At 42.4% G+C, this 14,728-nt stretch overlaps 1 protein-coding gene across 6 annotated transcripts in view; it reads right to left on the bottom strand.

The window, feature by feature from the left end:
- The window catches only part of LOC127374478 (rho GTPase-activating protein 27), a 53,219-nt gene that overhangs the window by 28,355 nt on the left and 10,136 nt on the right, over positions 1 to 14,728 (bottom strand). For 5 of the 6 annotated variants that reach the window (XM_051419832.1, XM_051419830.1, XM_051419831.1 and 2 more), the window contains exons 2-4: positions 8,734 to 8,863; positions 7,282 to 8,249; positions 1,453 to 1,671 (exon numbers count right to left, since the gene is read on the bottom strand). In XM_051419832.1, the coding sequence (XP_051275792.1) occupies positions 1,453 to 1,671; positions 7,282 to 8,249; positions 8,734 to 8,764 (1,218 nt within the window). In that variant the 5' untranslated portion in view covers positions 8,765 to 8,863. Of the gene's footprint in view, positions 1 to 1,452; positions 1,672 to 7,281; positions 8,250 to 8,733; positions 8,864 to 9,795; positions 9,850 to 14,728 lie in introns of those variants that run through there. The other variant, XM_051419829.1, reaches the window with a different exon arrangement.

The raw sequence follows: 14,728 nt of genomic DNA on the forward strand, positions 1-14,728 counted from the left end.
AGACTGAAACTACAGTGGAGTGACCATTGCTCATAACTGAATAACTGAAGAGAGTCCAGCACAAGTTAGCATGATATCTGTTAGCTTCGCTGTTGGCTAGTAGAAAGCCACTGTTAGCTTTGTACCATTAGCATAATTTATTGTTGGCTAAAATTAACACCGTTGTCAGAATACATAAATTAGTATCATGGCTATCATTAGCTGAGGAAGCTAACGTTAGCCAACTAACATTTCCACTCACATATTATTTTACTAGTGATAACATTATCGAACAAGCGAGATGACGTTAGCCAACCAGCGGTCACCCAGCCAAGTTATCCAGCGCCGGCCAACCCATAACACCAGGCAACAAACCGGGAATTTGAATGAAGCAGACAAGCCACAAGCTTTGCAGTAATGTTAGCTTTGACTTTGGGCTCTGTGTTGTGGACTCTGTGTTGGACTCTGTGTTGTGGACTCTGTGTTGTGGACTCTGTGTTGTGGACTCTGTGTTGGACTCTGTGTTGTGGACTCTGTGTTGTGGACTCTGTGTTGTGGACTCTGTGTTGGACTCTGTGTTGTGGACTCTGTGTTGTGACTCTGTGTTGTGGACTCTGTGTTGTGGACTCTGTGTTGTGGACTCTGTGTTGTGGACCTTGTTGGACTCTGTGTTGTGGACTCTGTGTTGGACTCTGTGTTGTGGACTCTGTGTTGTGGACTCTGTGTTGGACTCTGTGTTGTGGACTCTGTGTTGGACTCTGTGTTGTGGACTCTGTGTTGTGGACTCTGTGTTGTTGGACTCTGTGTTGGACTCTGTGTTGTGGACTCTGTGTTGGACTCTGTGTTGTGGACTCTGTGTTGTGGACTCTGTGTTGTGGACTCTGTGTTGCCCACTGTTGGCACTCGGGAGCATAAAGGTCACAACCTTTGACCCTCATCCTACATAGAGACACATAGAGATCAGTCCACAGGCAGCAGAGGGACAAAGCTCCACTACAACCTGTTCACTCTCTGCTCACACACACTACTCACACACAGTTATTATAAAAAAATAAAATGATTTATAATCTGACATATGGAAGCTATCAAGAATCCAGTTTTCTGACCACAGTTAAATCATCAGGCTGTTAAAATGAATGATTTTTGACAGAAAACGTTGACGTTTTAAAGGTTGTTTGTTCTAAAGTGTCTCCGAGCAAGGCAGTGAACCGTCACCTGTTCCTCAGTAAAATGAGCTTTAACTGGAACGAACCTGAACGGCTCCAATTACACCTGATTAAACTTTAATGAAGTCTGTGAAGAGAAGACGCAGCAGAGAAGAACTGAATGTAAACAGACTGCGTATAAAATGTCTGAATGTAAAATACGACCAAACATATGAAATATAAATCCAACAGAGTCTGACAGCCAATTCATTCCTGCTAATTCGAATGAAACACACCTGTGGGTCAGACCTATCAGAGGTCGCCTTACCTGCCATCCGTCCTGTGGGCTGAGTGGGGAAGTGGGGCTTATCATCTCAGAGGAGGAGGAGGCTGAAGACGAAGGGGTGTGGTCTGGAACAGAGGGGGTGTGGTCAGGAGGAGGTGATGAGGGGAGGGTGGGGCCAGGGACAGAGATCTGAGGGACAGTTTTCTTCAGACTAGAGACGTTGGCGTAGATGAGAGATTTAGGGTCGGGAGAGCTGTGCTCCTGCAGAGAGAGAGAGAGAGAGAGAGAGAGAGAGAGAGAGAGAGAGAGAGAGAGAGACACACAGAGAGAGAGAGAGAGAGAGAGAGAGAGACAGAGAGAAAGAGAGACAGACAGAGAGACAGAGAGACAGAGAGAGAGGGAGGGAGAGAGAGAGAGAGAGAGAGAGGGAACAAGAGAGACAGAGAGAGACAGAGACAGAGAAAGAGAGAGAGAGAGAGAGAGAGAGAGGGGAACGAGAGAGAGACACAGAGAGAGAGAGAGAGAGAGAGACACACACACAGAGAGAGAGAGAGAGAGAGAGAGAGAGAGAGAGAGAGAGAAAGGAATTAAAAGGCAAAGTTCTTCATTTATCAACACTCAATCCCATTAATTAAACCCAACTCGAAGAGCTGTTTGCTACAGGGAGCGTGTAACAGAGAGTGTAACAGAGTATAACAGGTACTGTAACAGGTAGTGTAACTGGAGTGTTACAGGGAGTGTAACAGGTAGTTTTTAACAGGTAGTGTAACTGGAGTGTTACAGGGAGTGTAACAGTTAGTTTTTAACAGGTAGTGTAACTGGAGTGTTACAGGGAGTGTAACAGGTAGTTTTTAACAGGTAGTGTAACTGGAGTGTTACAGGGAGTGTTACAGGGAGTGTATCAGGTACTGTGTAACAGAGTGTAACAGAGATTGTATCTCAAGTGTAACAGGGAGTGTGTAACAGAGTATAACAGGGACTGTATCTGGATTGTAACAGGGAGTGTAACAGGGAGTGTGTAACAGAGTATAACAGGGACTGTATCTGGATTGTAACAGGGAGTGTAACAGGGAGTGTGTAACAGAGTATAACAGGGACTGTATCTGGATTGTAACAGGGAGTGTAACAGGGAGTGTGTAACAGAATATAACAGGGACTGTATCTGGAGTCTTACAGGGAGTGTGTTACGTCTCTCTGCATAAATTCTCCCTTTTAACCTATTAAACACTCCAACCTGTCTTTAATGAAGCTGACTTTAGGACCCAGTGAGCCCCAGTGAGCCCCAGAAGCTACAATGACATTATGGGATGTTCTGTTCCTCATTAACAGTAACAGTCAGTCAGTCTCTGGGTGGAGAGCTGCTGTCCAACAGGAAGAACTCCACCTATGTTTTATAAACACACACACACACACACACACACACACACACACACACACACACACACACACCGAGTAAACAATGAAACAACAACCTAAAAACTTTCTCTTTCAATATTAATTATTCAATTATCTATATTCCTTTATTGTTCAAGATTATACAACCAGTACTGTTACTCTACAATTACTGTGCTATAGATACAGATTACTGTACTATAGATACAGATTATGTATTATAGTTACAGATCACTGTACTATAGATACAGATTATATATTATAGATACAGATTACTGTACTATAGATACAGATTATATATTATAGATACAGATTATATATTATAGATACAGATTACTGTGCTATAGATACAGATTACTGTATTATAGATACAGATCACTGTACTATAGATACAGATTACTGTACTATAGATACAGATTACTGTACTATAGATACAGATTACTGTATTATAGATACAGATTACTGTGCTATAGATACAGATTACTGTATTATGGATACAGATCACTGTACTATAGATACAGATTACTGTGCTATAGATAAAGATTACTGTGCTATAGATCTGTACTATAGATACAGATTACTGTATTATAGATACAGATTACTGTACTATAGATACTGATTATTGTATTATGGATACAGATTACTGTGCTATAGATACAGATCACTGTACTATAGATACAGATTACTGTATTATAGATACAGATTACTGTGCTGTCAGACGATCAGCTCAACGGTGAGAATTTAGACAAATAAAAAATGTCGAAAAAAATAAACTCAAAACTTTGAGTCTCAGAAATATTAAAGTCAGTATTTATTATTTATGGAATTATTTATTTTATGTTAAAGCTTCACATTAATGAATATTTAGTGAGTTTTTGCTGACATATGAACAGATCAATAATGAGTACTGACTCATTAACACAGAAACTGGACAGACCAGGATCAGGTGTCAATGTTTAACAGTCAGAGGTCAGAGGTCACGCTCAACAATAACCAGCAGAGTTTCACATTAACTCAGCTGACTGCAGATCAGCTGTCCTTCTTTAAAGGAGCAGACATTTAATCTATAATCAGTAATCAATCGATAATAATGATCAGCAGTCAACAATGCGTTTGTATTCCAAATAGTTCAGACTTACCCACAATGCCTCTCTCTCTGTTCTGGATTAAAGTCTCTTCAACATCAAACAAACAGTCTGAAACTCTGCTTCAGTCTGTTTCTGTTGTCAGACTGCAGCTGTCTGTAGCCCCGCCCCTCCCAATCTGCTTTCTGTAGACCCGCCCCTCCTTATCTGCCCCCGGTAGCCCTGCCCCCTCATTATCTGCCAGCTGTAGCCACCCCCATGGGTTTTTTGGGAGAATCAATCTCTTTGAATATATTACCTCTTCAAGGACTCTGAACTTTCTCAAGGACTCCTTGAATCTCTTCATGGAACTCAAGGACTCAGTGTGGTTCTCAACCATCATGGAATCTGTAAATGTTCCTCCAGGACAACCTGAAACCTGTGTACAGAACCTCTTCAAGGACTCCTGAAACCTCTTCAAGGACTGTTGTTTGTTTACATGTTACTGTTTATTTACACACACACAGTCAGCTGATCTAAGGTCTGTGTTTCTCAGCAGGAAGACGATGTGCTGCTGCCACCTGCTGGTCCAAACCAGAACCTCTCATGGTAGGAAGACAACAACTCCCATGATCCCACGCTGCTTCACCACCTCATCTCACTTCCTCTTGCCCTACTGTTCTGATGTGACAGAGCCCCCTACTGGCAGAACGGCGCACTGCGGGTTTAAACAACCAGAACGAGCTCTCGTCTCCTCGTGTTGGTGAACTGATTTTGTCATTCCGGTTGTTCCTCTCTCGTCCTGCAGGGATCGCTGCAGCGTCGTCCACTCCCAGTTTCCTGTCTGACCCTGAACACATCCTGCCATCTGTGACATCACTACATCCTGCCGACCTCATCACATCCTGCTGTGACATCACAGGACCCACACAGACCCTGACCAGAACAGATCTGCCCCCCATTACTGAAATCCATCAGATCAATAAATGAAAATAATACAATAAAAATATATATATTATAAACTATATATATATATAAAGTATATTAAATCCGATAAGTAATTGTAATAGTGTGTTTCTGCTGGAGGTCAAAGGTCAGCTGTGTTTCTGCTCTGATGAGAATAAAAAGAGGAAACAGCTTTTTCTTTTTTTGTTCTTTGTGCTTCCTGTGTGGACGCGACAGGAAATGACACGCTGCAGAGGGCTTTTATTTTGTAAAGAGACCTGCAGCCGGTCTGAACTTCAACAAGTCAGATCCCAGAACATCCAGCTGTGATCATTTGTGATGGTAATTATTGATTATTGATGATTAATGTGGAACAGAGGGGAGCCGACATTCAGCCGCGATCAAACCGAACAGTGTTTATTGATTATACGTCAATGTGATCATATTCAGAGAGCAAACGACAGAAAAGAGTCTGTTAACGTCGACAAACCACCGGCATCCACCACAAAGTCACAGTAAACATCATCGTAAAGCCTGTGGAAGATATTGTCATGTTGTGCTTTTAGCTAGATAACTTGAGCTGTTAGCTTGCTATTGTTGACTAAATTCAATACCACGTGTCAGAATATAGAAGTTAGTATCAACTAACTTATTTATTCTGACAAACGGTGCAGAATTTAGCCAACAATAAATGATGTAGCGGTACAACGATAGCTTCAAACTAGCTAACAGTGATGCGAGGCAGGGGCATCCAGTTCTCGAAGCGCCGCAGAGAGTGGCAGCCCGACGCAACAGCTCCCGCTCCGCCTTAAATCTTACTACTTCTTTATTCCTTCTTAAACAGCACTGTGTTTATTGTTGTAAACAGACCTCCAGTGTTGGTAGTTAATTTTATACTTTTTTAGCCGTAGTTGAACTTATTATTTATTTTTTTTTAAATATAAACAATGTGTAGGAATGTGGACACAACAACCACCACACAACAAAACACCGGAGGTTATTCACATGAGAACTTCCTACGGTATCGGGATTTATGTGTCACATGTCCGAGGGAGATCCCGTCGGAGTTAAGGAGACGAAGGAGAGGAACCAGAACAGGCACGTTGGTGAGGACCAAGAAGGCAGAGAGACGATGGAGATACAAGCCATGTCTTCCCTCGGTTGTCATGGGACATGTACGATCATCAACAACAAGACGGACGAGCTCTCGGCCCTGGTCAATGGACAGCGAGAGTATCGGGAGTGCAGCATATTATGTCTGACGGAGACATGGCTGAATGACATTACACCAGAGTGTTCAGTGGAACTGGACAGTTTTTAACTAGTTCAGGCAGACAGGAAGAAACAGAGCGGTAACAAGTCAGGAGGAGGGCTCCCTTCTTTGTGAACTCTAAATGGTGTAACCCTGGACATGTTGTCAACAAAGCAGAAATCTGCACGCCTGACATTGAACTGCTGGCCATCGGGTTAAGGCCATACTATCTGCCCCGTGAGTTTACGGCCACTATTGTCGTCACTGTTTACATTCCTCCACCGGCAGTAGCACGCCTGTGACGTCATCCACTCCACCGTTGAGGTGGGGATGGAGCTGGATAGTGTGGAGGCTGTGACGGAGAAGAGGGTGAGAGGGAAGCTGAAAGCCATCATGGACAACCCCTGTCATCCTCTCTACACTGAGCTCAGGCAGCTCAGGAGCATCTTCAGCTACAGACTGACCCGGCCCCAAGCCTCAAAGCGGTTTGGAGGCTCATTTGTACCATCAGCCATCAGACTCGACAACGCCACAGCTCCCAGTACCTCCAACCTCCACAACGCCACAGCTTCCAGTACCTCCAACCTCCACAACCACAGCTCCCAGTTCCTCCAACCTCCACAACCACAGCTCCCAGTTCCTCCAACCTCCACAACCACAGCTCCCAGTTCCTCCAACCTCCACAACGCCACAGATCCCAGTTCCTCCAACCCCAACAGATACAGACTGGTTAAGAACTCCTACCTACAACGCACAAACCTTTTGCACTATTTATATTTAATTTCCACTTTAGTAGTTTAGTAGTTTTAGTTTTTTAGTTTTAGTGAAGTTTAATTTTCTGCTCATATTTTGGTCTCCATGTCCTACTTGAACAACAAATAGTGTATATACTTTAATTTATAGTTTTTACATCTTCCAATATTAATAATATTAGCAATATTTTTATTCTATTTCTATTCTATTCTTTGTTTTCTGTTTTTGCACTGCTTTGCCCTATTGCTGCTGTGTCAAAATGAATTTCTCCTTAGGAGGATAAATAAAAGAATTATCTTATCTTATCTCTAGCTAACTGTAGCTAAGCTATGCTGGTGTTGTCTGGCTCGCTGTGTCTTGGCTGTGTGGTCTGGGTCTGGCGTTGGTTGCTAGTTGAAGCTAATGGTCCGGACAGGTAGTGGACCAGAACCCGAGGTGGGACTGAGAAGGTCTCAGCTGTCTTACCTGTGTGGGCGGCAGGGCAGGTGCAGTTTCAGGCGGAGCTCCAGGACTCACTCTTCCTCCAATCAGAGTCTCTATGTCCAGGTTCAGGTCCTGGATGGACTCATAGATGTGGTTTGAATCTTCCTCCTTTAGTGAATCCTCCTCGCCGGTGCTCTCCTGCATGCTCACCTCCTCCTCCTCCTCCTCCTCCTCCTCCTCTGGCTCTATCGGGGACTCCTGGTCGTCGTGGTGACCTGCAGATGGTGAGGGCGTGCTGTCATTATTGGGGGGGACCACAGGGACCACAGGGACCACCGGCGTTTCCACAGGGATGGGCTGGGTTTGGGGCCGGGATGTAGAGAGGGGGTCTGCTGGACTGAAACTTGGGACTCGATGCTTCCCAGAGTCCTTGTCGTCATCCAGGAAACCTGGAAGGTGATTTTTGTTCAGAGCATCATTGGTCACATTTGTAGTCCCACTGGTGGTTGTGGTCCCCGTCTCTGCGGGACCAACAGGAGGTTTGCTGGGGTGACGTGGGGCTGGCACGACCAGAGACAGGTCATGGAAGTCCAGTGGGACACCAAACGTGGACATGCGGTTCTCAGTCTTGCGGTATGTGGTTGAAGCATCAGGTCTGAGCCGGATCGTCACCTCGTCCCCCGGTTTGGTTTTTGGTCCTGGGCTTGGTTCCTCCAGACTCTTTGGAACAGGGACGGGGACTGGGACCGGTGCAGCCACAGGAAGCGGAAGCACCGGTTCAGGATTGGGTGGATTGGCAAAGTCCAGAGGGGAGGGGAAGTCCGGCGGCAGCTCCTTCACATACTCAGCAGGGATGTAGAAGGGCTTAGAACCGTGGTCACTGCAGACCTGCCACCAGTGGTCATTGGTCTTAGCCAGCAGGACGTAGCGCTCGTTGGGTTTGATGGAGACCAGCACCCCGTCTCTACCCTGGTACTCATACGGAAACTCCACCAGAACCAGACCCAGACCTGCGGGACCAAGATCAGAACAGAAGATTAGAGGACATAATGACGTACAGTGTTAAAGGGAATGCTAATGCTAATCCTAACTCAACTGATACTGATAACATTACTACTCCTTTTTTAAAGCTTCCAGATATCAGATTATAAATCACTTTATAATTGTCTGCGCGGTGTGGGTCTGGCGTTGGTTGCTTCGTGGTGTTGGCTGATGGGTGATTTGTAAACAGCGAGCTAGTTAGTAGCATGGAGCTAATGGTCCAAATAAAATATAGGAAGATTGCAGATAGGAACGTTATTCTAAATATGATTGTCAGTTATTTTACAGCGTTCAGTGTTTGTCACTGTTGGCCGACGCCCAGGATGATGCAACAGGAAGCTGACTGCAGTTCACTGAATGGCCACTGGTGGCGCTGTTAGTTACAGTTCAATCATTACAGCTGATACTTTAACTACTACATTTAAAGTTGAATAATGTAAAAGGAGGACTCACCTCTGCCGAGCTGGGAGGAGGTCATTGCCATGGTGACGGCGCTGGGCTTCTTAGGCCCCGCCCCCTTCAGGAAGATGGGCAGGTTACTCTGAAGGTGAGGGGTCAAAGGTCACACCTGATCATCAGCCCCCTTAAAGAGAGAAAACTCACATCAGAACTACTGAAAGTCTAACCATCCAGGCGCTAGCTTAGCATTAGCATTAGAGCTTTAACTGTCGACTGGTTTCTCATCTGCAAACAATCGTTATCAGACTCATTACGCACAGTTTCAGTACTTAGAAATAAAGCATTTGTTGGAAAATAGTAAAAATATCCCTTCATATTCAAATTTTCCAGCACAACAGAGATTATTTCCAGGATATTTGGTCATTTTGATACATTTTCAGGTGTTTCCATGACTGGAAAACTGGTCTCTATATTTCCAGGTTTTACAGGATTCGAGGGAACTCTGCAGTCAGCTTCAGAAAACTCACGAAAACCAAACTGATTAGAAAAACCAACACAACAAACATCATCAAGATTCATTAGTATGGCCCAAAAAAGTCCAATGAGGTTCGAGTCCAAGTCAGAAGCTGAGTTTCTGGTGGCAACCTGTCAATGATCTAGACTGATTAGGAATTAAACCAATGAGACACATATCAGGTCCTCTGAAGAAGGACAGATGGACAACCCTAATACATACATACATACATACATACATACATACATACATATATTTATGTATGTATATGTATGTATGTATAGCCCTGTACAATCCAATCCCATGTAAAACTCAGTTTATCATTACATTTAACTGTCTGTGTTTCCCAGTGGGACAGAAACAGACCGACAGCAGCTGCTCACACACAAACAGAGGAATGACAGTTATGTGTTCCTCTTCTTGTCAGAACAAGTCAAACTACAATCAGCTCCCAAAGCTAACGCTAACGCTAACCCTCGTGCTATGCTGCCATCTCTTTCTGCCCCCCCATCCAGCTGTAGGTCTGCTTCATAAACCTGATCCGGGTTCAGCAGTACCGGACTCACCTGTTCCGATGTCTCAGTATTAATGTTCACACTCACCTGTCAGCTGCTCTGATTCAACGCTGCAAAGTAAAACACAGCCTGCAGTGATTCTTTACAAAACCCCGCCCACTCTGTAGGTCGAGGGGCGGGGCTTATCAGTGACATCACCTGCTCAGGTAGAAACCTGCAGACACTCTATCAGCGGGTTCATTACACAAGTACTGATACTTACTCGAGTAAAAGTACTCAAACTTCAAATACTGCGTGAAGTTTATTTATTAAAGAAGAGAATGCACATAAGGTAAGTCTACTATGTACATGTGACAGATTTAGACATAATGGCTCATTTTTATTTGCAAATCTTTAACTTATCCTGTGAATTTACATGTTTAATGTATAATCACGTGACAAATCAGCAACTGTAAATAATCATAAAATTACTGATTTTTTTCACCAAAAAGATTAAAATGTATTTAATTATTTTTTTTTTAGATATTTACAGTGTAAAAGAATTGGTAAAAATACAATTGTTATCAGTGTAAACAGCAATAATTACTGTAATCTCACAGATAATGACTTTTATTAACGTTTAACATTCACATTAATTAAGCGGTGGATTAATTATCCACCGCTGGCTGTCGAGGTGGTGTCCAGCAAACGATGTGGGCTTCATTGATAACTGGAAGCCTTTTGGGGAAAACCTGGTCTGATTAGGAGAGACGGCATCCATCCCACTTTGGATGGAGCGGCTCTCTTATCTAGAAATATGGCGAAGTTTATTTCTAAAACCTGACAGTCCAGAGTTAGGACCAGGAAGCAGAGCTGCTGTCTTACACACTTCTCTGCGCTTTCTTTAGAACAGTCACCCACCCAAAACCCCATAGAGACTGTGTCTGTCCCCCGACCACCTAAACTATTTAAAGAAATAAAAACAAGAGGAGTTCAACATAAAAATCTAATAAAAATTAAAACCAACTCCTCAGTAGCACAAAATAAGAGAATGAAATGTGGGCTGTTAAATATCAGGTCTCTTTCTTCAAAAGCTGTTCTAGTGAATGAATTAATATCAGATTATGATATTGATTTACTTTGTCTTACTGAGACCTGGTTGTCCCACGAGGAGTATGTTAGCCTAAATGAATCCACCCCCCAGTCATATTAATACTCACATTCCTCGAGGCACAGGCCGAGGAGGTGGAGTGGCAGCCATATATGATTCGAGCGTTTTAATGGACCCTAAACCTAAACTAAATTATAATTCATTTGAAAGCCTTGTTCTTAGTCTTTCTCACCCAAACTGGAAAACACTGCAGCCAGTTCTATTTGTTATAGTGTACCGCGCTCCTGGACCGTACTCTGATTTTATATCTGAATTTTCAGAGTTTCTATCAAGCTTAGTCCTTAAATCAGATAAAGTAATTATTGTAGGTGATTTTAATATTCATGTGGATGTTGACAATGACAGCCTTAGTAATGCATTTATATCATTAATAGACTCAATTGGCTTCTGTCAGAGTGTAAATAAACCAACTCATTGTTTTAATCACACTCTTGACCTTGTTTTATCATATGGCATTGATATTGAACATTTAATAGTCTTCCCACATAATCCTTTCCTATCTGACCATTATTTAGTAACTTTTGAATTCATACTATTAGATTATAAGCCATTAGGCAAAACTTCCTACAGCAGATGTTTATCTGACAGTGCTGTAGCTAAATTTAAGGAGGAGATTCCTTCAGTGTTTAATTCAATGCCATGTCTGAATTTAACAGAGTCCTATAACAACTTTAGTCCCTCTGAAATTGATAATCTTGTCGATAGTGCTACAGGCTCACTACGATCAACATTAGACTCTATCGCTCCTATAAAAGGAAATTATTAAAACATAGGAGACTAGCACCTTGGTATAACCACCAAACCCGCCAGTTAAAGCAAATAGCTAGGAAATCTGAAAGGAAATGGCGCTCTTCCAAATTATCAGAATATCGCTCAAATTGGCAAGATGATCTTAAGATTTATAGAAAGGCCCTCCGTAATGCCAGAGGAGCCTATTACTCAGCACTAATAGAAGAAAATAAGAACAACCCTAGGTTCCTCTTCAGCACTGTAGCCAGGCTGACAGAGAGTCACAGCTCTATCGAGCCACATATCCCCATAAACTTAAGTAGCAATGACTTCATGAGCTTCTTCTATAATAAAATTATTACTATTAGAGAAAAAATTAATCACCAACTGCCATCAACAGTTATCAGTGGCTCTCCAAGTTCAGGGACTTCTGTCAATGTAAACTTAGATGTATATTTAGACTGTTTTTCTGCTATCGATCTTCATCAGTTAACTTCAATCATTTCTTCATCGAAGCCATCAACCTGTCTGTTAGACCCGACCCCAACTAGGCTGCTTAAAGAAGTTGTTCCCTTAATTGGCACTTCTTTACTGGATATGATTAATCTTTCTTTATTATCAGGATATGTACCACAGTCCTTTAAAGTAGCTGTAATTAAACCCCTTCTTAAAAGTCTACTCTTGACCCAGGGGTTTTAGCCAACTATAGACCGATTTCTAACCTCCCGTTCCTCTCTAAGATTCTGGAGAAAGTAGTCGCCAAAGAGTTGTGTGACTTTCTACATAACAATAGTTTATTTGAGGATTTTCAGTCAGGATTTAGAGTTCATCATAGCACAGAGACAGCTCTGGTTAAAGTTAATAATGACCTTCTGACTGCTTCTGACAATGGACTTGTCTCTGTACTTGTATTATTAGATCTTAGTGCTGCATTTGACACCATTGACCATGATATTCTTTTACAGAGACTTGAGCATCAAATTGGCATTAAAGGAACTGCCCTAACCTGGTTTAAGTCATATTTATCAGATCGTTCTCAGTTTGTACATGTTAACGATGAATCCTCCATAAATACTAAAGTTAGTCATGGAGTTCCACAAGGTTCTGTACTTGGACCAATACTATTTACTTTATATATGCTCCCTTTAGGCAACATTATTAGGAATCACTCCATTAACTTTCACTGTTATGCAGATGATACGCAGTTATATCTATCAATCAAACCCAATGAAATTAATCAATTATCTAAATTACAAACATGTCTTAAGGACATAAAATCCTGGATGACCTGCAATTTTCTGATGTTAAACTCAGAAAAACCGAAATTCTTGTTCTTGGCCCCAAAAACCTTAGAGACTCATTGTCTAAAGATATAGTCACTCTAGATGGCATTAACTTGGCCTCTAGCACCACTGTCAGGAATCTTGGAGTTCTCTTTGATCAGGATTTGTCATTTAACTCCCACATAAAGCAGACCTCTAGGACTGCCTTCTTTCATTTACGTAATATTAGAAAAATTAGACACATACTATCACAGACAGATGCAGAAAAACTAATCCATGCATTTGTTACTTCAAGGCTGGATTACTGCAACTCTTTATTATCAGGTTGCCCCAATAAGTCCATTAAAAACGCTCCAATTAATTCAGAACGCTGCAGCACGAGTACTGACAGGAACTAGAAAAAGAGATCACATCTCTCCTGTACTAGCTACTCTGCATTGGCTCCCTATAAAATGTAGAATTGAATTTAAAATACTCCTCCTCACCTATAAAGCTCTTCATGGTCAGGCCCCTTCATATCTTAAAGAGCTCATAGTACCCTATTACCCCACTAGAACACTACGTTCTCTGAATGCTGGGCTACTTGTGGTTCCTATAGTCTCTAAAAAGTAGAACAGGAGCCAGAGCCTTCAGTTACCAAGCTCCTCTCCTGTGGAACCGGCTTCCAGTTGTGGTTCGGGAGGCAGACACCCTCACCACTTTCAAGAGTAGGCTTAAGACATTCCTCTTTGATAAAGCTTATAGTTAGGGCTGGATCAGGTGAGTCCTGAACCATCCCTTAGTTATGCTGCTATAGGCCTAGACTATCGGGGGGATTTCCCATGGTGCACTGAGCTACTCTCTTCCTCTCTCTTTCTGCACTCATTCATGTCCCTTTAATGCATGTTACTAACTTCACTTCTTCCCCGGAGTTCTTGTGCTTTCTCGTCTCGCAGGTTCTCATGGATCCTGGTGGAGCCTCCTGCCATGGTCCTGCTTGACTGCCATTGCCAATACTGTTGTTGCTGTGCACCTGTCTGTCTGTCTGTCGCTCTCTCTCTCTCTCTCTCTCTCTCTCTCTCTCTCTCTCTCTCTCTCACCCCAACTGGTCGAGACAGACGACCACCCACCTAGAGCCGGAGGATCTGTCCTAGGTTTCTGCCTTTTAACAGGCAGTTTTCCCTTGCCCTTGTCGCCAAGTGCTTGCTCATGGTGGTACTGTTGGGTCTCTGTAATTAATGTTAAAGAGTTCGGTCTAGACCTGCTCTATTTGAAAAGTGTCCTGAGATAACTTCTGTTATGAATTGGCGCTATACAAATAAAATTGAATTGAATTGAATTGAATTGAATTAAAATAATAACAATCCAATAATAACAGCACTCTGCTGTAAGTCTGAATATTGTAATATAGCAGTTGTATTCATAGATAATTGTTTTACAGTGTAAATATCTTTAATTAAACTCAAAAAGAGTTTAAGATTAAATCTTAAAACTGTATTTTAATTATAGACAATTACTGTATTTTAACAAGTCGTGGTTATTTTACAGTGTGGCAGGTCGGTGGCACATCCAAAAGCAAATAAACACAAACTGTAAGCAGTTTGCAGTTGTTGAGTCTCCCGGCTGATACGAACAGTCCTGATGTTGGATAGGATGCATTCAATGATGCAATAATAATATTATTATTATTATTCTCCTGAAATGCTTCAAACTGAAGGCTGTCTAAGTTCATATATCTGTGTGAACATGTAAAAATAAATGAGATACTCCAGTAAAGTCCAGAGACCTGAAGGGAACTACAGGAGTCACATGAGCTCCCCTGAAAACATGACTATTGATCTATTGATGATTCATCTATGTAGGTGAGTGATCACTGATT

This window comes from Dicentrarchus labrax, unplaced genomic scaffold (genome assembly GCF_905237075.1).
Source record: "Dicentrarchus labrax unplaced genomic scaffold, dlabrax2021, whole genome shotgun sequence".
NCBI lineage: Eukaryota > Metazoa > Chordata > Actinopteri > Moronidae > Dicentrarchus > Dicentrarchus labrax.